General features: G+C 37.8%; 1 protein-coding gene across 1 annotated transcript in view; it reads right to left on the bottom strand.

Moving 5' to 3' along the window:
* Positions 1-24,978, bottom strand: part of LOC136884710 (peptide methionine sulfoxide reductase MsrB) — a 57,653-nt gene that overhangs the window by 27,736 nt on the left and 4,939 nt on the right. The window contains exons 2-3 of the mRNA XM_068229682.1: positions 19,634-19,697; positions 2,478-2,514 (exon numbers count right to left, since the gene is read on the bottom strand). Of these exons, the coding sequence (XP_068085783.1) occupies positions 2,478-2,514; positions 19,634-19,697 (101 nt within the window). The remainder of the gene's footprint in view (positions 1-2,477; positions 2,515-19,633; positions 19,698-24,978) is intronic.

Raw genomic sequence — 24,978 nt, 5'->3', positions numbered from 1 at the left:
GGAGCATAAGCAGGCCCACTCACAAAGAATGAGGGAAATTTGGGCTCTAAAGAAGGCCAAGTTCAGTGTCAAATGCAACAAGACTTAACATGGTCTTTGATGGCCCCAGCGAATTATATATATATATTATAATAATAATAATAATAATAATAATAATAATAATAATAATAATAATAATAATAATAATAATAATATTCCATTTTTAACATACTAAAATAACATGGTCAGGTTTCTCAATAATTTAATTAATTAATAAATTTTGCTGCTGCAACCCATCTAGAGCCATCAGTAATATTTAAAAAACTTAAAATAGCAATTGGTATAATGGGGTTATACCGTTTAGAATGAAAAACAATTATGTGATCAGTGTTGGGGTAACACATTTTTTATCTATTTTATGGAAAGCTGAAAAAATCAAATTCATTGCCAAAATAATGACAAGTTATAATAAAACATAATTTAATTTTTACAGCCTCCGTGGCTCAGGTGGCAACGCGCCGGCCTCTCACCGCTGGATACCGTGGCTCAAATCTAGGTCACTCCATGTGAGATTCGTTCTGGACAAAGCCGAGGCAGGATAGGTTTTTCTCCAGGTACTCCAATTTTCCCTGTCATATTTAATTCCAGCAACACTCTCCATTAACATTTTGTCTATCAGTCATTTATCATTGCCCCAGAGGAGTGCGACAGGCTTTGACAGCCGGCACATTTCCTATCTTCGCCGCTAGATAGGGGCTTCATTTATTCCATTCCTGACCCGGTCGAATGACTGGAAACAGGCTGTGGATTTTCACTAATTTTTACAGTTCAATATTATAATTCCTGGGAAAGTTACACTAAAAAATCCAAGAAAATTGATCGGTATTTCCCCACATGTATTGTAAACAATGATTGTATTTCAGGTTCTCCAAGTGCTTTCATCATGTTCACACTGAGCTCATCCAGTCCAGCAGACTTGTTTGTCATTTTACATATTGCTGTCTCCACTTCCAGCCAAGTCAAACTTTCTGCGTTGTTGTTTATAGGGTTTGGAGAGTCATCTAGTGTGTTGTCATTTGTATTACACTTCAGTAGGTGATTTAAATATCTACTGAACTCCTGTAATATTTCATTTTCATTTTTAGTTACTTCTCCAATATTACATATTAAACAAAAAATATTGATATTTTTGTAGGCAAAAAAAAAAAAAATCCAGCAATTGAATTTATTTTCTAGATTATTTCAGGTTAGTAAATTAATTTATTGTGTCATATACTTCCTGCTGCTCCTTATGCACTTGTTGACTGTACCTATCTCAGTGGCAAATAGAAAGTATAACTTCAATAAATTAAAACTAATAAAAACATATCTGTGCTCTATAATAGATATAGCCCTGCATGGATATCCACAAAGTTAGTGTCTTGGCAGATGCAAACTGTATGACAGTGTGGATAATTTCACTGATAATTTCTAAATAATGTTTATTGATTTTCACTCAGGTATACTCTTATTTTTGTTTGTGGTTAGGCAACCCTTGACACTGATATGGGAGAATGGTAATATATAAAGAGTCTTGAGACCATAAAGCCCTAAATCTGATTTAAGCCTAACTGGCTCCTACCACAATTAGTAGAAGGAAGGAACAAAGATTCCATAAGGGAACCACTTAAAATGTTGGTAGGTGTAGCAAGAAGAAATCTCTCAAAAACTTCTGACTATAGGGGTCTGATGCCAGGTATCGGGCCTGTTGTATCATGTTAACAGATCTACCCATTTCAATACCTTGGGTGTAATATAGTTAAATATTTACAATATCCATGGATAACCACTCGTAGATGCGGATAATATTTTGTATATCTACACAGTATTCTAATAATAAGCCTGATTGAGAGCTTTAACAAGCATCTCAACTCAGAATGAAATTGTCAGAAACTTGGATCTCTCTGCAAAGCCAGGGATGGAAAATTTGTGTGAGAAGATAAACTAATCAAAAACATTAATGAAGTGAAACTGTTAACTTTTTAGTGTGACTTGATAATTAATGTGAAGTTTTGAAAGTATTACCTTGCAGCTGTTAAAAACGTACATGGTGTAGTAGGATCATGAACATTGCTTTATAGTCTCCAAATTGTTTGTTTGTAAGTCACTTAAATTATTTAAGTTTCAATGCTAAAGAGACCCAAAACCTTGAGAAACTGGATAAACGCCACCAATATCAAAAGCGAAGCTACAGTATGTAAACTTACTTGGACCAGGCCTGATTACACCTAAAATCTCTGATCTATAGACATCTGAAATGCTGAAAACCCAAATCCATTCTGTAATTTTGAACTTAGATGCACCCTAAAATATATCCCTGAATTAGAATATTCTAAATATGAATTTTCTTTAAAATACACTGGTAGTTTTCCTGTTTTAAGAAGCCAAAAAAGAACAAAAAGAAAACAAATGCAGAAAGACAAATGAGACCTTAATAATTTGATTGATATGTATCGTACCTTTTAGTATGTCCTCTTTGCTTGTCAAATCAGCCCCCTGGAATAAGACATACTATTTTAGATGGTAATAACAAATTATCCCAACTGGAACATGGTTCCAATGTATGGGATCATAACCAGGATTACTTGATTTGAGAACCAAAAAAGATCCAGAGGAAAGCAGTGATTTCTGACAAAAATACAAAAGAGAGATGAAATTTATTACCTGTAAAAGAGTAGTGTTATGAGAAAATATTGGAAACTTTGGGAGTAAGGAGTCAAGCTGCTTGACTAAGCAGTATGTTCTGAGCTATCAGTTGAGAAATGGTGTGGAATGACAGTAGACGAATAAGCTTGAGCAGAACTTTTTAAAGGTAGGAAAGATCGTAATGTGAAGTTAAAGTTGGAATTAAAAGAACAAATTGGGGAAAATATTAATTTCTAGGAAGAGGAATTAGGGAATGGAATAATTTATCAAGGGAAATGTTCGATAAATTTCCAAATTCTTTGAAATTATTTAAGGAAAGACTAGGTAAACAATTAATAATAATAATGTTATTTGTTTTACGTCCCACTAACTACTCTTTTACGGTTTTCAGAGACGCCGAGGTGCCGGAATTTAGTCCCACAGGAGTTCTTTTACGTGCCAGTAAATCTACCGACACGAGGCTGACGTATTTGAGCACCTTCAAATACCACCGGACTGAGCCAGGATCGAACCTGCCAAGTTGGAGTCAGAAGGCCAGCGCCTTAACCGTCTGAGCCTCTCAGCCCGGCAGGTAAACAATTGATAGAGAATCTGCCACCTTGGCAACAGTACTAAATGCAGATAAAATATGGTCGGTCGATAATGTCCAGGTAAGGGAGGTACCTTAACCAGGGTTGCAGTGGTAACAGAAATAGATTTCACACAGACTTGTGAAATGACAAATTTAAGATGAATGAGCATGTAACGAGCTTCTTAGAAGGGCTGTTTGCCAATTAAGAAAGGAAAATAACTGCATTAAATTAGTTGTACGTATTTAAATGTCTCAATATACCACTGCATATTTTAAGGAAATGCAAATACAGATTGGCAAGAAAACTGTACACCACAGCTATAGCAAAATATTTGAATTATTTTGCTGTGTTAGCTTAACTCAAGAGTTGGTCAGTTACTTAAAATAATTTTATCAGCAGAAATTGGTTTCCATAATTATGACATATTTGCCACTAGCAGTGTCAATATCTTGCTAATTTTCTAGATTATCTGGTAAATAATAATAACTACAACGATAATACAATAATAGCAAAACAATGAAGGAACGAAGGGATTGAATTCACATGAAAGTTCGGTCTCAACTAAGCTGGCCTATACTGTAGTTCTACATAACATAAAATAACATAATGCCATGATGATACTTTATATCAATAGCAGCTCGGTCTAAAGGGCAGGAGGCACAAGCCCCTCCAGCTAAGTAACTGTTATTACATGGTTTTACAAGTACAGATAATTTGAATGATGATATTAGGCACACCATGCAGCTAGTGCGTCAGTGTTTTCATCAGACGCGTACTTCGCCTCCTCTGGCAGGCTTCTCGCTGGCCAGTCCCCTTCCCTGTTGACTCTTTCTTTGGTAATTTTCATTAGAACCTGAATAGAACTAATTTTTAACATGCACAGAATGGGAGATTGGGTCATTGCTGATGTCAGCCCACTACGATCCAAAAATACACAAAAACTTATCACGCCAAGTCGAATATCCATTTCATATTCACATTCCAAGCCTATCGTCTGCGGTCTGACAAGTGTGCTCTACTGGCTAATGAAACTGGTCAATATCCTATTTTATAATATTTAGTGTGGTGTCATTAAAATTAAATCTATAGTGTGCAGTGTGCAGATAAATAGAATCCCTATAAAGAGTCGCTTAAGGTATATCACATATGTACTCATAGGTACGATTAACCTGTAGGCTATGTACAATGAATTCTGTGAGTAATGTTCTAAGTAGACCTTTTTCATAACTGTTGTGTTAGTACGTATATCACACTCTCACACTGTATTCAGAAGTAAAGTAAGGGTGTATTCTGCCGGAAGGCAGGTCCGAACCTCCGCAGAGGTGTGCCTGAGCTGGAGTTTACGTACGCTAGGGTGGCCAGTTCCTTTCCGCTCCTCCATTCCCTTCCCCCACCCCCACCAACAGCACGTGGTAACCCATCCAAATCTTGACCATGCCTAATGTTGCTTAACTTTGGAGATCTCACAGGATCCGGTGTTTCAATACGACTATGGCCGTTGGCATTCAGAAGTAAGATATATTATTATTGTCATCATTCATATTATTAATTTAATTCATATTTCATTTGTATATTTATTCTTAATGTTTTAAGCTGGAAGGTCTTCATATGTAATATGAGTAATTTGTTTTGTACAAGCGGATGGGAAAACAGTGCTATTTGCAACTCGGAAAGTTTCTGTGAGTCACGTGGAACAGCCCAGAGCCGATGACATGGCCTAGTTGTTATTGTCTTGGGACACCGAAGTGGTTCAGGACATGGTCTTGGTATGGCGTGACTGGATGGCCAGGATCAATCTAGACGTACAATGTGAGAGCAGGGGGAAGCTGACGTCTATTTAGGCATGTGAAAAAATGACAGAGAAGCTTGTCTGAAAACGTTGGTGGAACATGGTTGACTTAAAACTTTGGCGGAACGTTGTTGACTTGAAATTTTTATGGAATGCGAAATGCGGTACTGGTCTACAAACTGTGGAGTGCTTAGGCACTCGGGAATTGTATCACTTGTAGCGGCTTAGTGTCTTAAATGTTGGTGAAAGTTATGAGTTATGTCAGACTTCCCATAATTTATGTTCTGGAACAACAAGCAACAAAGCATTGCAACAAATTGGTATTTTCCAATTTCTGAAGAAATTTGTTCCCTACACACATTCAACATACAGTCCAAACAAAAAAGGGCTATTTCAGACTTCATAAAGTGTGTAACACAACAACATGAAGAAATAGATATGAGAGGGGATCAAATATAAACATGATTTTATTTTTTATTTAAATTCATTTATTGAAAAACATAAGGCAATTACAATTTATTTTTCCACATAGTTTCCTGCTTTGGAAATGCATTTGTCCCAGCGTATGAGCAGCTTTTTGATGCCCTCACCATAAAAAGAAGAGGGTCGTGTCACCAGCCAGTTGCGCACGAAGTCATCCACACTCTCGTCATCTTCAAATCATTGCCCTTCTAGAGCTTCTTTAAGCGGTCCGAACAAATGGAAATCACAGGGCGATAAGTCTGGGCTCTAATGAGGATGATCAAGTGTAGTCCAGTGCATTTCCTGTAACTTGGAGACAGTTAGAGCTGAAGTATGGAGCAGCGTGTTGTCGAATTGGTTGGTCACGTCTTTTGCGGTGATATCCAACCCTCGCCTTGTTCAACAGCTCGCAGTAGTAAGCAACATTGATTGTGTATCTCTCATGCAAAATATCAATCAGCAAAATGCCTCGCCGATCGAAAAAAAACGGTTGCAAGAACCTTGCCAGCTGAAGTCGAGTCTTGGCTTTCACTGGTGCTGCCTCCCCTTTCCTCCTCCACTCCTTACACACACATGTCCTTGACAATGTTTGATCACCCAACTGTGCAGTCAATCTCTGGCAAATTTCCGCCGCTATAACTCCTTCACAAGCAAGATATTTTATAATTATGCGTTGCGCAGTGGAGGGGTGCACCTGTTGCTCCAACATCGTGAGCGTTACTAATGAAATGGCAGGAAATATCTAACAGCATGCTCTCCCCACTCCTAATGGTCCCGCCTAAGCATAGCAGAAGCGCGGGGCCAGGAACAAAAATCCTGTTTATATTTGAAAGACCTTCGTACAATTGCATGTGATTTCACAGCTTACAATAATTCTGGTAAAAGACATAGAGTAAGTGATACAAGGTCCATTGCAGCAAAAGCAGTCTGTGAAGTTGTAATGAACAAGGTGCATGATAGGTTTGTATTTACTGGGTATATTGAAGCTGCAACATTATTGTACTCCAATTCATTTGAAAATTTCTCTACTAACTTTCAAGAACGTACTAAATTCTACTATGTTACATTATCCAATGTTGCAGAAAGAAAGGCTAAAGGCGGAATTAGAAGAGATTTATAAACTGACAGATTTCAGGCAAGTCAATGGAGCTCTACCACTCCTCGCTTTTATTTTAGAAAATAATTTCAAATAAACTTTCAAAGAAATTCTAAACTTTCTCAGGATAATTGTGACAACACCCATGTTCACAGCCAAAGCAGAGTGCTGTTTCTCGATACTGGCTCGTGTTAAGCCATTTGTACAAATAGAGTGACAGAAGAATGGCTCTCTGTTTTGGCAATGATTTCTATTGCAGAAGACCCCATGTATGATGTGCCAGACTTTGACGATAAAGTCATTTTTAAGTTTGCAGACTTATGGCATAGAAGAATGGAATTTGTGTTTAAATAAAGGAATAACACCGCCATCGTTGAACAGTGCACAGGCCCTATTGTAGGATGCGCAGACTGTATTTCATTCATCCTGGTAACAGGCAATAGACTCAGTAGTTGGCCTGTCAGTAGGAACAGTAATTTGAATGGACTATTAGATTACCCGGCCAACTAACAGTAGTTTATTCGATAATATATATAGTGCTGTGAGATAGACTTCAGTGACAGTAGGTACATTTAAACAGTTCAAGATACTTGAGTGAGTAAGAATCTGGATCGCCGCCTTCTTCGAATGGACACCAGCATTTCATTCCACATTTTCTCTTAAAACGAAGAAGACAGTGAAGTAGGCGATTAATTATCAAGTATTTAACCCTATATAATACGTATTGGATATGCATTTTGTTTACTTATGTGTGTTTAGTAAGACCATAAATTTGTGAAAAAGTTGTGCCCCTCTGCCAGCCCCCCTCAGCAGCCACTGCTACTTTATATGAACAATTACTTTCAAACAGCAGTAAAATTCAACACTCAAAGTCAGAATGGCTTCCAAAGAGTCTTTTATCTTCCATTTTCTTGCAACTGATGCTGTCTAATTCTTGTGTCATCTGCCATCATATGCTTCAGCAACCATTTTTGTACATAAGGCGTTGGAACCCACAAAACCCGTGGCCCTAATAAGTTGATGAATATCAAATTAGGCACATTTTCAATCGAAAGATGATTTCTGGGTGATGTTATGATTACATTCAAAGTTCTAAATACCCTTTCACAGTGAACGCTAGTTATTGGCAATATTGATATAGCCAGCATCACTTTATCCAAATTATCTTTAACGCCTCTACCATTACTGTGTATGAAATCCCTAAAGTCTTCATGAACCATGTCAAATGACATGCAGAACCTTTTACATAGTTGTGCAAATTTGTTCTCTCCCCCAAGCCATCTACTGGCCATTTAGAAGGTTCCATTACTTGATTTGTTCAATCAGTGCTTTGAACTCTGATGCATTGGCAGCATCACCTTAAGAATTACAGTTGGAGGAAATTATCAGCAATCTGTATTTCAAATTCTCAGGCAGACTCTGAAGAAATATATCCCAGATTTATTTTCACCACAGAAGGAGAAATTTTTTTATCGGGACATCACAAAAATTTCCATTGTGTATGGCAATTTCAGCTTCCCTCAAATATTTTACAGGGCATTCTTTCAATAACATGAATGCTTCTATGAATTATTCTATAGACATCAGTCAGACTAGTAGAATCTTTCTGCAATAATAAATTAATTATTTTAACTTTTTAAAAAACCACCAGTTATTAGTGCTAGATTAAACACAAACTAGTGTAAACATACACATGGACAGGGACCTTTATGCATTGATGCTCTTTAGAACTGTTATTGTGATCATATGATGCCATTAGGAAACGTTCATACAGACTTTTGTAACTCTTTAGGTTGCTTCCGCAGCTCTGTGAGATGAAGCTACCCAGTGCACAGACAGAATTATCTCTACTTTTGCTATTTGCAGTCTTAAGTCATTCGCCAGTAGCTAGTTTTGACTTTTTGGGTATCTATAGTACAATTAATAGACTTTACATGAAAATCTAAAATGCATTCACTTCAGACACTGAGTTTATGGTATTACCAACACTCAGTTCTATTATGAAAGAGTTGTTTGAAGGGACTGGAATTGGTTCAGGTGTTGAAAAAGAATCAGAGCTCTATATTTCAAAAGAAAGGGCAAACACTGAGGTTACATATTATGGAAGCAAGAAAGGGGAACTGCAAATATCACTGGGGAAGAAAATATTGGATCATAAAAATCCAAGGCACACACAATAATATTAGACAAAGACCTTGGAGATAAGCAGCATTACAACATCTAATTGGTCAACAACTCAGTAAACAATATGCTAAAATCAATAAGATTTTTCATACGATGTAGCAAAAAATTGCATTTCATCTAACAAATACCCTGATTTAATAGATCTACAGGTAGCCAGTGGAGTGAATATGGGTATAGGCCTCCAGAGTCGTACATCAGCCACCAGTATACTTAATTGCATCGTTTCAGAAAGGCAAGGGAAAAAAATGTTATGCAAGGAAATAGTTGCAGCTGATTCTAAATTGTTGGTTATTATAGATGAATCAACAGCAATATCATTAAAAATACTTTTAATAGTATACAGCCATGCATCTTTCAGAGGTGAGGAACCAATAATATTTTTCTTTAAATTGCTATAACTGGAGTCTGTTTCTTCTGACAGTATAGTGAATAGGCCTACACTTCTTACCTATATTTTAGTGGCTTCTCACATGAATTTTTAGCGAAACATTTTACTGATGTAGAGATAATGCAAGTTCTATGATGGGTAAAAATCTGGTTCCCTGAAATTACTGAGTCTGACATATCCTACTATTATCAAGTTCTGCCACGTTTGGAAGTCGGAAGTAATACTCAATATAACACATTCCAGAGATTGACGAAGCATTGTAAGTAAAAATGCAGTAGTTATTAGATATGAAGTTCTTCACTATTGGCCTTTAAAATAATATGGGATATTTAAAACATACAAATGTTATAAAATAAAGAAACTTCAGTCAATTTAAAGGGGAATAGGTTTCAGACTATGTTCCAACTTTCCAAATAGGTTTCAGACTCTATTTTGGTGCATTCTGGCATCACTGCATCCCTGACCGTAACTAATACTGGTGAAGTACTGCAGTATTTACCAATGATAAATGAAAACATTTACAAAAACAAAAGAAAGCTATAAAAGCAACTTGGATTGATAAGATATCTGGGGATATACTAAAGACAATTGGTTGGGATATAGTACCATATCTGAAGTAGGTAATTATTTGAATACTGTTTGTATGGAAGATCCACACCACATTAATGGAGAGCTGCAATAGGTGCTCCTATGTACAAAGGAAAGGGTTATAAAATAGATAATTACAGGCCAATCAGCTTGACATACACTGCCGGCCAAAAGTTCCGGACAAATATATGTACCCGCACAAATATATTTAATGACAACATATTACTGTAACCAAGTTTCAAAGGTTTTCGGGCAATGGCAACAAGTTTATGTTCGATGTTCAGCATTGGAAAAAATGCACCAAATTTAAGTAACACTGGACAAAAACGGCTCAGGCTGCACTTTAATTAAGGCTGCAGCCGCTTCATTCCCACTCCTATCCTGTGGTTGTCATAAGACCTATCTGTGTTGGTGTGATGTAAAACAAATTGTAAAAATAAAAAGAGTTGGGAAGTAATTGAGTAAAAGTAATCGAATTACTTGTAACGATTACATTCTAAGTAATTTTTACTTGTAATTGCTACTTTTTTTTAAATGTAACTTTTACTTGTTATTTACTTCTTGAAATAAAATTGCAATTGTTACATTCTAGTAATTGAAATACATTGCACAGAAGCAGAAATGTGAAAAAATAAATGAGGATGAAGATAACTTCTTCAGTTCTACTACAGCAGAACCAGTAGCTTCACCAGTTCTGGATGAGGTACTTTCTTACCTCTCCAGTACTTCCAAAGACATTCCAACGATGTTCTTATAATTAAACATCGGCATTCCTTCAAGTGCCCCTGTAGGGCATCTTTTCAATAAATGCAGAGATGTACATACTCCCCTACTTAAAACGTCGAGGATTAGCGATTAGAATTTTAAGAACCAATTCCTTTATTTGCCAAGTAAATGGAAAATAGCTGAGCTGAGTAGATCGGACAGTAGAACGCCGGCCTTCTGAGCCCAACTTGGCAGGTTTGATCCTGGCTTAGTCCAATGATATTTGAAGGTGCTCAAATACGTCAGCCTCATGTCAGTGGATTTATTGGCATGTTACAGAACTCCTGTGGGACAAACTTCTGCACTTCGGCATCTCCAAAAACCATAAAAGTAGTTAGTGGGATGTAAAATCAATAACATTATTAAATTTAAAAAATCATTTCAAATTCAAACATTTCAAATGCTAAATGATGAAAAAAGATAATTCCAAAAATTCCATGGTATCATGTTTAGTCTTGCCTCTGTACTAAAAAAAAACCACTTCATTTATTCCTTTTCCTTGTGAAATTTGTATTATTCCAGCCCCAAGCAAAAAAAAAAACAAATTGTGATTTCCTTAAGACTAACATTCTGTAAAGTAATTGTAATTTTAGTGATTACCTATTTAAAAAAAAAAGTAATTTTTAATCGTAATTGAGTAAAATATTTCTCAAGTAACTGTAATTGAGCCCAATTACTCTTACTTTTTTCTTGTACTCTTCCCAATAATAATGATGATTATGATGATTATAATAATAATACATGATTTGAATCTGTAATGAATACAGCACGGGAGTGTGATACATGTACTATCACATTTGCAAAATTACTAACTGGTTTGATAGAAGATATTGTGGGTTTAGGAAAGGTTATCCCAGTGAGGCTCAACTTGTAGGATTCCAGTAAAATGTAGCAGATATTTTTGATTCAGGAGATCAAATCACTACTGGCGTATGTAAGACTTTTGATAAGGTAGATCACCACCAACTAGAGATACCATGGACTTGTGGAACGGCAACTACCAAACTTCCGCTGAATGGCAGAAGAGACTCAATGACAAATACTGCCCGACAATGCCTTCTGTGAAGAAGACGCCGCCACCTGGTTTCAACCTCCCTTGTAGACTATGGTCCGCACTGAACAGGATCCCAAACAAACCACGGGAACTGTGCAGCCTTCCACTAGAAGTGGAACAGAATCTCAACACCTGAGTGTGACTGTGTCGCTACAAAATAGACAGTAAAGCACCTCATCAAAGAATTCAGGCTTTTGCAATTCCAGAGGCTATAGACTATATAAACAATTTGGACATACATATGTAGTGTAGATCTTACAACAATAGATGCTGTATTAAATAAAGGTGGATCATGAGAGACTACTGACAAAAATGAGGGCTATTGGACTACACACTTGAAAAGCTGTGTAGAATATGACATCAAATCAAAATGCCTGCACATAGAGGCTGCAAAATATGGGGCCTGAAGAAAGTTGACAGGAGACGGATCGATGCACTTGAGCTTTGGTGTTGGCGACTGCTGCTGAGAATATCATGACAGCCAGTATTAGTAATATGAAAATCTTGGACCATGCCAAGCCAAAAATCTCCTTGGAAAAGCATAGAGTGAAACAAAAGTTATCCTACTTTGGCCACATAATGAGAAGTACCTCCTTGAAACAGGTAGGCATGCCCGAAATGATGATTGGTAAAAGAGGAACTGGAAGGTGAAGATCAAGTTGGTTAGATGGCATCAAAGGAGATACTAGCACGACAATTGCTAGGTTGAAAGAAACTGCTGAGGAGAGAGCTGAATGGAGATGCATATGTACTTGGTCTTCATTGTCTCATTGCAGTATGGTATTCTCAGCACCAACTCTGGCTAGCCTTGTGCTGTTGTATTTTGTCAAATATCTTGGTGACAGAGATTAAGTACTTTACTTCAGACTTTCAGGCGTAAATCAAAAGTGTGTGTTAACTCAAGCAAAATTATCAGTCAACCAAGTGATAGAATCGGTGTATAAAGAGGTACAGTATCAAAGTGCTATACCATGTTTCAATGGTGTGTGTCTGCAATTTGTGTTGATACACAAAAATAGTAAAGGGCAATATATCTGTGATGTAATTATTGGTCATCAGGCTCAGTACAAATGGTAGTTCAGTCCTCTCTGTTGTTTCCCACTGCCTTTATTATACAATCACTTTACGTACATAGGAAAAGTCTTCCAGCAGTTTTATTTTTGTGTATTAATGAAGCGCTCAAGCACTGACGCAAGTCAAAATATAGTTAGTTATTTTAAGTTATTTTATAATCAGTAGATATTTTTGGAAAACCTAGGGGCAGTTTTTACCTGTTTAATAATTTTCAGGGGGGTAGGTAAGGCCCATAACGGATGTACCAATAAGCAGCACATGTACACGCCCTATGAAAGAAGAAGAAATTATCATGATCTATTTAAACTGGAGGGATCCATGTGCCTCTCTTGTGGCCATAAAAAGGCAAAGAAAAGATAATTCCTTGGTGAATAATAATTAATTTACCTGTAATATAGTGAAATACATCAGAAGGGCAGCTGTAAAACCCAATGTATGCATGATGCTCTCTCAAAGACAACTGGCAATTAGGTAGTACGTGTAGACTCCCCTTAGTGTACTAGAAACTTCCTATATATCATTTGTGAGATAATAAAAAAGTCCATAAAATGTTAGGAGGAAGTTTCTTCATCAGCTAGTGAAACTAATATCAATTTCCAGTACACCTGGCATGAAACGGTACGCTGATTATTTTCCCCAGCCATCAAAAAAGTAATTGCACAAGCACATCTCATAATATATAGATGGCTCATTATGTAATAAGTACACAAAAAATAGTTCTGCTTGACTGCACACAGGAATACAGTAGGCAGCTCATAGTATAAAAAGAGCCAAATATTCTAATTTCAACACTGAGCAGTGAATTACACTGTATTTCCATTTCCAAGGTCTAATGATATTTCCTGTTCAATCATTTATTGAGAGAGTTCAAAAACTCCAGATTGATGATGTTGCAATGGAATTATTATTATTATTATTATTATTATTATTATTATTATTATTATTATTATTATTATTATTATTATTATTATTACCTCACGCAGCTTCTAACAGGGCATGGATATTTCCAGAAATTCCTGCATAAAGTGGGCAGAGCGAGTGACGCAGCATGCATATACTGTGATGACATTGACAACGTATTTCACACCTTTTTTGTATGCGGCCATTGGACGATTCAGAGAAGATGTGTGGAAACTGAACTAGGAGAATTGACAACAGATAATATTATTTCGGTGATGCTGCGAAACCAGAAATCCTGGGATCGCGTGGCAGTGTACATGAAGAACGTCCTTCGTCAGAAGAAGAAGGATTTGGAAGCATACGAACGTTCGTAAAGGAGAAATGAAGAAAGAAGACGCCTGAAAGACAAAGCATGATATCACCCTGAAGTAATGCGAGAGCGGTTCCGGGGTGATGATACACATCGTGGGAAAATTTTTTTTTTTTTTTGCTAGTTGCTTTACGTCGCACCGACACAGATAGGTCTTATGGCGACGATGGGACAGGGAAGAGCTAGGAGTGGGAAGGAAGCGGCCGTGGCCTTAATTAAGGTACAGCCCCAGCATTTGCCTGGTGTGAAAATGGGAAACCACGGAAAACCATTTTCAGGGCTGCCGACAGTGGGATTCGAACCTACTATCTCCCGAATACTGGATACTGGCCGCACTTAAGCGACTGCAGCTATCGAGCTCGATCATCGTGGGAAAAAGGGTGTGTGGTTTTTAGTGGGTAAGAATCCCACACACTTGTGGAGTGCGGACCCTTCACAAGTGTCTTTTGAAGATTTTCCACAATCCCTCTTTAAAAAAATTCTTCTTTCTTTCTTCGTTATCCCCATTCATAGAGCGCGTTTGAACTTGTTAGTTGGTTTGATGGTTTGTGCCTTCTTATCCTCCCAAAATCTCTTCATGAATGCACTGTGTTGCATCTTGCGTTCTGTCGACCACTTCCTACCAGTTGTCTTTTTTGGTTTCTCCCTAAATTTATGATTGGCTACTTTGGTTCTAAAAGCTCCACGATTTTCCATGATATCGTCTGTAATATTTATTTCTTGGAGGTCCGCCTTAGTTTCTTCTAGCCATTTTATTTTGACCTTCTTTGAGTTGATTACTTTGAATAATCTTTTAGTTAGTCTGTCGCTGTTCATTCTGTAGATATGGCCATAGAAATTAAGGCGCCTTTTCCGTACGGCATTAGTAAACCTAATTACATGTAAATTAGTAAACCTGTCGGTGAAGGAGTAGAGGTCCGCTGTTTTCCTCTTAATCCACATTCCATTTTCTCTCGTAAGACCATAAATTTTCCTGAGAATTTTCCGCTCCTGCTTTTCAATTTCTGTAATTTTAGAGTGACCACCTAAGCATATCGTTTCTGAGGCATATAAAGCTTCGGGCAATACAACTGTCTTGTAGTGTCGTAATTTTGCATTACGCGATATGACTCTTTTGTTGTAGTAATTCCACGTCAGTCTGTATGCCTTATGTAGTTTGGTGTTTCTTTCTACATTGGCACTACTGTCTAATCCTGATGGTAGTATAATTTCTCCAGGTATTTGAAGGAGGGCACCTGTGAAATTGTGCAGTTTTCCATCTCTAGCGGAGTTCTTTTGCTATTTTGACGTAGATTTTCCATGTACTTGGTTTTCTCGTAGGATATCTGGAGGCCTGCCTTTGATGCTATATTGTGTAGTCTCTGTATGGCATACCTTGTTTCATCCTTGGTCTTAGTAATGATTGCGAGATCATCAGCAAATGCTAAACATTTCACATTGACCTTGCTTCCCAAATTTCGGATGTTCACACCCTTGATATCCTTTTCCCACTCTCTAATAACTTTGTCTAGAACTAAGTTAAACAGAATAGGGGAGATGCTGTCACCTTGACAAACGCCCGTACATATTTCAAAAGGCTCAGAGATTTCTCCAAGGAATTTCACTTTAGAGGTCGTACTTGTGAGGGTCTGCTGGATAAGTGCTCTGGTCTTCTTGTCCACTCTGAGTTCTTCTAGAGTATCAATACTGTCTGTCTGTCCACAGAGTCATACGCCTTCTTAAAATCCACAAAGGTGACGATCGTGCTGGCACTTCGGCGAATCCTTAATATCGTCTTCAAGTTCCATATTTGTTCTGCACATGATCGACCTTTCATGAAACCCGCTTGGTACTCGCCAATCAGATGATCTGTCTGTTTTTCTAACCGGTTCAAGAGAGCTTTGGAAAGGATTTTGTATGCGATTGGCAGTAGAGATATGCCTCTATAGTTGTTTGGATCTGCCTTGTCACCTTTCTTGTGCAATGGGTGTATTAATGCACACGTCCAATCCTGTGGAATCATTTCCATTTCCCATATTTCTACTAGGATTGAATGAATTTTGCTTACAAGATCATCTCCAAGTTTACACATCTCTGCAGTGATGCCGTCCTCTCCAGGAGCTTTATTATTTTTAAGCGATCGTATGATCTCTGCTGTTTCCTGTATTGTCGGTGGCTGTGAATCGGGGTTGGGCATGGGCTTTTCAAAGTTCAGTCTTTCCTTTGGAGGATCACAATTGAGGAGGTCTCGGAAGTAGTCAGCTAGAATAGTGCAGTTCTCTTTGGTGTTCGTTTCTAATGTTCCATTTGCTCGACGGAAACATAAAGATGGTGGTTGACAGCTAGATAAATTCTCACGGAAGGTCTTGTAGAAATTCCTGGAGTTGTTTCTAAGGAAATCTTGTTCGATTTCCATGAGTCTATTTTTGTCATAGGCTCGTTTCTCGCTGCGGATTATTTTTGAGGAGATTTTCTGAACTTTTAGGAAGGTCTCCCATCTCTTAGTTGTTTGATGTCCATTCGACTGATTCCATGCTTTCATCCGTTCATCAATGGCTTTATCACAGGTCGTGTTCCACCACCTATGTTTGCGTTTCCTTGGAGGCTGTCCTAATTTCATGGCTGATGTCTGAAGTGTTTTACGAAGGCCTGGCCAGTCCTTGGGGTCCTGCTCTCGTATGTCTTGTAGAGAGGTCGTGGCGTTCTGTCGAAGACATTCTGGATCAACTCTTAGAGATCTTTTGTGTTTAGGTCTGCATCTGTTGGGTTGGAATCTCACTTTGATTTGTGTTAGGTAGTGGTCCAAGTCGACAACTCCCTTCCGTACTCTAACATTTTGGATCTCACACATATTCTTTCTGGAGATTGCGACGTGATCGATCTGGAATTCGCCCAATAACGGGTTTGGTGATTTCCACGTTTTCTTCTTATATGGGGGTCTCGCAAAATGCGTAGACATTAGTTTTAAGACAAAGGTTTTACAGAAGTCTATAAGACATTCTCCATTCTTGTTCGTTCTCCAATGTGCCGAGTGATGATCAACAATCCATTTGTGTTTCCTCTCTCTGCCAACCTGTGCATTAAAATCACCTACTAAGATTTTCACGTGATGCTTTGGAATCTTGCTAGTGGTTTCTTCTAAGAGTTCCCAGAAGGCTTCCACTTTCTCTGGATTTTTCTTATTGTCAGTGTTTGTGGGAGCGTGGGCATTGACCAAGGAGTAAGCTTTATTGCGAGATTTCACAGTAAGTACTGAGATTCTTTCAGATGGGGATGTAAAGTCAAGTACAGAACTGATGATAGTTTTTCGTACCGCAAAAGCTGTTCCAAGTTGTGTTAAGTTCCCATGGATTCTTATGGCAGGTTTACCCTTAAATATCCTGTACTCTTCAGAGTCAAAATGGTTTTCATCCTGGTAGCGCGTTTCCTGGAGTGCTATGATTTGAATATCGAACTAATCCAGGGTGTCCGTTAGCTGTTTAAGCTTGCCTGTTTTCAGTTGGGTGTTGACATTAATTGTACCTAAAAAGGTCTTTTTCTTGGGACGAAGAGATTTTGAGAAGCTCCGACTCTTCTCTGCATGATGCTCCCGATCCCCCAGAATCCGATGATCGGGAGAAACCGGACTAGGTGTGTCCAGAGCCTGGGGTAGTTGCTGTGATAACGTGTTATCCATCATGCCAATGTTGCAAGTTGAAGATAGATGCAGGGGGTGATCATACTGGTATGATCACAAGGTTACAACTCGATGGTTAAGATCGAGAGGTGCCTCTTGGTGTCTTCCGGCTAAATTATCATTTACGATTAATTAGGAGTCCGTGGTTAGAACTTCGGTTGTAAGCCGAAGAGCCAGTTCTTCCGCTCTCTCAGCCGTTGGGAAATATCCTCTTCTGCCGTCGAGACCGTTGACTGCAGTCCTTTTTGCCTCAGTTGATCCGCGGGTGCTTATTTGTATTATTATTATTATTATTATTATTATTATTATTATTATTATTATATTCTAGACTTCTCCACAGGAGGTATGGGTAGTAACGGGGCATGGGATGCATCAAGTGCCTTACAATAATTAAAGTATTTACACATTATAATACAAACATTGATGTACAGGTATATACAAAACTCTAGATCATGGGATCTTCATTCTTGTGAGCGGAACGATCACACAATGTTGCATAATTCTGTAGATGTTCGGTGGAAGACCCAGTTCTTGCAGACTCTTATGAAGTGTGTGTGGAATGAGGCCGTTGACTGACAAAATCACAGGGACTATCCGTACCAGTTTCATTTTCCAGATCCTCTTGATCTCTTCTGCAAGTTCTTTGTACTTGCAGATTTTTTCATGGTACTTCCTGTCAATGTGGTGTAATTGGGGATTGCAATGTCAATAATGAAAGTTGTCCCAGTTTTCTTGTTTACCAGTATGATGTCTGGTCTGTTAATGTTGACTGTTTTGTCTGCCACTACAACAGTGTCCCAATAAAGCTTAATCAGACTATGGTGCTGGCTATTATACCAAACCATATTGCATTTAATAGTTTTATAATCTTAAAATAATATACACATTACACATGATATATTATTTTGTCTAAATATTATTAAATTTGGAAATGTAATAATCAGTCTGGCCTATGCTGACGACTTGGTCTTAATGGCAGATTGTGCCGAAAGCCTGCAGTCTAATATCTTGGAACTTGAAAATACGTGCAAAGAGTATGGTATGAAAATTAGCCTCTCGAAGACTAAATTGATGTCAGTAGGTAAGAAATTCAACAGAATCGAATGTCAGATTGGTGATACAAAACTAGAACAGGTCGATAATTTCAAGTATTTAGGTTGTGTGTTCTCCCAGGATGGTAATATAGTAAGTGAGATTGAATCAAGGTGTCGTAAAGCTAATGCAGTGAGCTCGCAGTTGCGATCAACAGTATTCTGTAAGAAGGAAGTCAGCTCCCAGACGAAACTATCTTTACATCGGTCTGTTTTCAGACCAACTTTGCTTTACGGGAGCAAAAGCTGGGTGGACTCACGATATCTTATTCATAAGTTAGAAGTAACAGACATGAAAGTAGCAAGAATGTTTGCTGGTACAAACAGGTGGGAACAATGGCAGGATGGTACTCAGAATGAGGAGATAAAGGCTAATTTAGGAATGAACTCGATGGATGAAGCTGTACACATAAACCGGCTTCGGTGGTGGGGTCATGTGAGGCGAATGGAGGAGGATAGGTTAGCTAGGAGAATAATGGACTCTGCTATGGAGGGTAAGAGAAGTAGAGATAGACCAAGACGACGATGGTTAGACTTGGTTTCTAACGATTTAAAGATAAGAGGTATAGAACTAAATGAGGCCACAACACTAGTTGCAAATCGAGGATTGTGGCGACGTTTAGTTTAGAGGCTTGCAGACTGAACGCTGATAGGCACAACAATCTATAATGATAATGTATGTATGTATGTATGTATGTATGTATGTATGTATGTATGTATGTATGTATGTATGTATGTATGTATGTATGTATGTATGATATCTTCTTTCATCTAAATATTATTAAACTTACTTTACTAAATCTCTGCTTTAATTATCCTTCATTTAAATAAACTCAATATTCATTTTGCTACTGCGACCTATATTTCTGAAATCCACTTTCATGGTTTATTGTAAATACCACTTGAAGCACTTTCTTTCAAATAGCCAGCTGGGCTGAGTAGCTTGGATGGTAGAGCGCTGGCCTTCTGAGCCCAACTTACCAGGTTTGATCCTGGCTCAGTCTGGTGGTATTTGTAGGTGCTCAAATACGTCAGCCTCGTGTTGGTAGATATTACTGGCATGTAAAAGAACTCCTGTGGGACAATATTCTGACACATCTGAAAACTGTAAAAGTAGTTAGTGGGGGACATACAAACCAATAACATTATTAATTTTATATAGTCTCGGATTGCTTACTTCTCTACTTTCAACTGGGATTAGGATTGCCATATGTCAAAGATTTTATAGAGTAAGAACAACGTCTGGGCCAAAAAGAAAGAAGTCTGATGTATTGCATTTAATTTTGAAGTGTTGAAAAACCGAGTAACTGAAATTTTTCACCATATCTCTAAAAGAGTCAGGTCAGAATATATTCTGCTACTGTATGCGACAGTAGACATATTACCTGCGACTGTCTGGCCGAGAGTCTGGCGGCCGATACCAAACCAGGCAAACTAAGGGAAAACCAATACCTGCGAGCAGAGGAGTTTTCCCTTAGAAGGTTGGATAAGATGAGACCTTTGTATGGGAAATAACACATAAATTCATCAGCTGCTGCCTTGCAGTGAGGTGGGGGATTGCCAAAGGCTAAGGGAGACCACCCGGAAAGAAAATCTTCTAGTACGTTAGACCTAGCAAGTCAGTACAGGAGTACAATACAGTTGCTTTCAAAACGAAAACAAGCCTCGGAAAGAAACATATTCTGAATGTCGACAATACTTCAAGTACTCTTGGAACTAATGACGATGTCATGTCCGATGTTCATTCAAGATGCACGAGAAGAACCGATCATAGGAACAAGCTTTGGATTGGAACCTTAAACGTTATGACTCTAACAGGAAAATGAAACAAAATCATGGATTTAATGAACCGTAGACGTATTCACATCCTAGGGCTAAGTGAAACCACATGGAAAGGTTGCAACACAAGAATGTTAGTTAGAGGACGGATATAAATTATACTGGAGTGGTAATCCTGCAGTGGTGAGGAATTGTGTTGGTTTTATACTCCATAAAGACATTGATAGTGTAACAGATGGCTCATTCATCTATGAGAGATTAATCAAAGATAAAAATTTCATTGTTCCGTATTGAAATTATTAACATTAAAAATTAAATAATTGAAGTTCAACCAATTCAGTACATAAAAGAAAGAAATGTAGTAATTACATTCTTATTTAAATGGGACGGTCCCATTTAAATAAGAATGTAATTACTACATTTCTTTCTTTTATGTATTGAATTGGTTGAACTTCAATTATTTAATTTTTAATGTTAATTTTTAAGATTAATCAAAGCTAAAATATGCCTAAATGGAGAAACTCAAACTGTGATCCAAGTTTATGCAAGCTTCCTAGAAAAACTAGAGGACATCATTGATGAAGAGAACATAATGATAATTGGGGATTTCAATGCCCAGGTAGGAACTGATAGGTCAGGTTATGAAGGAATTATTGGTCCATATGGATTTGGTAATAGAAATGAGGATGGTGAACTTCTGCTTGATCTATGTACACGAAACCAACTTCTGATGAAGAACTCGTGGTTTCAGAAATGGGATAGCCACAAGATAACGAGATACAGCTGGGATGGTCAGTATAGATCGGTGATAGACCTTATCATCACAGATAGGTCAAGTGGAAATAAGGTGCATGATGTAAAAGTGATGCCTAGTGAGAGCCTTGATAGTGACTACAGACTCCTCATTGTGGACCTAAGAGTCACCAAACCTATTATTAAAGTAAACAAGAAGAAAAAACAATGAATTAAAGACTGGAAATTGAAAGATCTGGAAGTCAAACAGCAGTTTCAAGAGGAAATCAGAGCTAAAATACCAATAACAGACACAAAGAAAGGTAATGAAGAATGGAATGATTTTAAGGCAAGTCTGGCTGGTAGTGCAGATAAAATATGTGGAAGAACAAGCAGAAGAGTGAGAGAGAAAAGAACATCTTGGTGGAATGATAAAGGGAAAGAAGCCATAATGAAAAGGAATAAAGCCAAAAAAGTTCTTGATGTGGCTAAGTTTGACAGAAGAATCAACAGCGACTGAATGGACAACAATAAATTGGAAGAGATGCCAAAAGAATATAGATACTGGAAGATGGAAGAAAAAGAAAAGTTGGAAATAATTTACAACTAAACTGGAAGAAGATAGTAAAGGGAATATGAAAATGATATATGGAATAGTAAAAAGTAAAAGATCAGATAAAGAAGCAATTACAGCTCTGGAGACAGCAGATGGGAATATAGTTCGCAATATGTAAGATATCATGGTTATAATGGGACAGTATTTTGACAAGCTCCTAAATGGCCCTAATGAGATCTCTGTTGAGGATGTAGGACAGAAAACAATAGAGGAAGATATCCAAATTACATGGACAGAAGAGAAAGCTCTCCATGGGATGAGAAGTGGTAAGTCAGCAGGAGCTGATGAAGTTACAGCTGACATGATTAAAGCTGCTGGTCTGCCAGGAATACAGTGGCTGTATAGAGTTCTCAGAACAACATGGAAGGATAACAAAATACCTGAAGATTGGACAAAAGGGGTGATAGTTCCTATCTTTAAGAAAGGGAATAGAAGGAAAAGTCTAAATTACAGAGGCATTACCCTCTTATCACGCGGCCTTAAAATTACGGAGAAGATCACTGAAGCCAAAGTAAGAGATATACTAGAGTCTATCTTAGAAGAGGAACAACATGACTTTAGGGCTGGAAGAAGCACAACAGATCTGATATTTGCTTTGAGGATGTTGTCAGAGAAACACTGGAAAATAGGAAAAGACCTAATTATTGTGTTTATCGACCTTGAAAAGGTGTATGATAATATTCCTAGATCAACTATTTGGAAAAGTCTTAGAAAACTTGGTGTACCTAATCAGGAAGATACAAATGCTATATACTAATTGCAAAAGCTGTATCAGTAGTGGAGATGGTCACTCTGAATGGTTCAATACAACCAAAGGAGTACAACAGTACAACAGGGAAGTGCCTTATCACCTCTTCTATTCATAGCAGTTATGTATACCTATTTAAAGGAAAAGGTAATAAAGATCTTCAGACTCTGGTGTTTGCAGACGATGTGGCAATATGGGATGAAACAGAGGAGGGAGTGCAAAATAATGTGAATGCATGGTGTAAGAAGTTTGATGATTATGGAATGAAATTGAACCCATCAAAAACAGTAGCACTGAAAATCAGCAGACATATTACAGTTTGCAACATAATAATACAGGACCACCAAGGTGAAGTAGTAGGTACACCAATTCAGATATTTAGGAAGTGTAATGGCTAGTAGGAATAGAGCTGAGATAGACATAACAAACAGAGTAACCAAAGGTTCTAACTTTTACAGTATTGTTAGACACCTACTATAGGATGAGAAGGTCCTACAAAGAACAAAAATGACCCTGTACAAGTCATATTTCATTCCCATCCTTACATATTCTCTGGAAACCTGCACACTTACATCAAAGGATTGTAGTAGGATTCAAACCTGTGAAATGAAATTTCTTAGAACTGCCCTCCAAAAGTCACGACTTGATCTCATGAAAAATTATGTGATCCGTTCTAACCTAGGTCTAAATGAATCGATGGAGGAAAGGCTTAGGTCATTTAGACTTAAATGGTTTGGGCATGTTAAATGAATTAATAGCACAAGGTTACCATGTGTTTATTTGGAAAAGAGAACAATAGGTAGAAGACCAGCTGGAAGACCAAGAAGGAAATGGATGGACCAACTGAGGGAAGACGTGAGGAAAAGAGGATGGAATTGGGAATCTGTCATGGACAACAAAATTTTTTGAATAGGCAACTTTGGAAAAACGCTCATTTTCAAACACCCTACCCGGCTCGCTGGAAGAGCAAATCGATGATGATGATGATGATGATGATCTAAAAGAGTAATCAGATATATCATGATGCTGTTCATCATTAGGAGGAAGTTCCTTCATCAGCTAGTGAAACTAATATCAATTTCCAGTACACCTGGCATGAAACCGTATGTTGATTATTTTCCCAGCCATCAAAAAAGTAATTGCACAAGCACATATCAATACCATAGATGGCTGGTTATGTAATAAGTATACAAAAAAATAGTTCTGCTTGACTGCACACAGGAATACAGGAGGAAGCTCATAGTATAAAAAGAGCACAAATATTCTAATTTCAACACTGAGCAGTGAATTACACTGGGAAACAGTACTCTGAACTGCTCAAAATTGTAGGGTATTATCAAATACTTTAATATACCAATACCGGACAGCTCTATCTCAACAGCATTGAGTGGAGTACTAACAGTGACGGTGGTGACATCTAGCGTGTTGGTGTGAACTGCATACTTGTCTACGCTACAGTTGAGAGGAATGCACTGCACTCATTGGAAATATTTTTGTTAAAATAACTGAATAATCATAATAATTAAGAATTACATTTTAAAATATGAAATGCCTCCTTCATAAACCTCCAAACGAGCATTACGTTAGCCGTGCCTTTCGCTATGTCTTAATAATTATAAAGCAGAATTTGTTTAAGGATCCACCCAGCCTCTGGGGAAAATATTTAACAACTACCGGTACTCTCTCCTCTTCTTTCTAGCCTTTTCTCGACTACTTAGTGCAGGATTTTGTATGGACTTAGCCTAGTTTTCCGGCCGGATACCTTTCCTAACAGCAATCATGTGTAGAGGGATATATACCGTACTCACTGTTGCGTGTATCTGTGGTTGTTTTTCGTATGATGTATTGTATATACTTGAAGATGCGTATGAATATGAACACAAAGCCGTAGCCTCGATCTACAGGAATTAACAGACGCGATTAAAAATTTCCGACTCAGCCGGGAATCATGCCAGGACCCTCTGAACCGAAGGCTAGCGCACTGACCATTCCGTCGTAGTGATTATTTTAAGAGGAAGTACAACTGGCCAGCCATCCTCTATTAACACTAATCAGAAGGGAAATGGAAGAGGTCCAACACTCCAAAGAATGAAGGTATCATAAAAAAGTGGTGGTGGGGGGCATGAAGCGCTAACCATTCAGCCAAAGTGCCAAAGGGGGCAGACAACTTAACAACATCTGTGATTTATTAAGATTTTGGGAAAGAGAAGCTGTAATTAAGAAAGAGGAGTTTTGGTCCATTATTTCGATTTCTTCTTCTCCTACTTCTTTTTCTTTTTCTTTTTCTTCGGTACGGCCAATCTTCCCGAACTCTACAGGGGAATTCACCTCACACTGCTATCTTGCTCTTGCTGTAATTTGAATTTTCTGTTTTACCTCTGAAGACCGAAATACATAATATATATATATATATAACACATAGGTATTGGGTTTACGTGAGTGAACTACGAT

The sequence above is a fragment of the Anabrus simplex genome, chromosome 1 (genome assembly GCF_040414725.1).
Source record: "Anabrus simplex isolate iqAnaSimp1 chromosome 1, ASM4041472v1, whole genome shotgun sequence".
NCBI classification, from domain to species: domain Eukaryota; kingdom Metazoa; phylum Arthropoda; class Insecta; order Orthoptera; family Tettigoniidae; genus Anabrus; species Anabrus simplex.
Note: the sequence above shows the minus strand (reverse complement) of the source record. Positions and strands in the feature narration are given on the sequence as shown.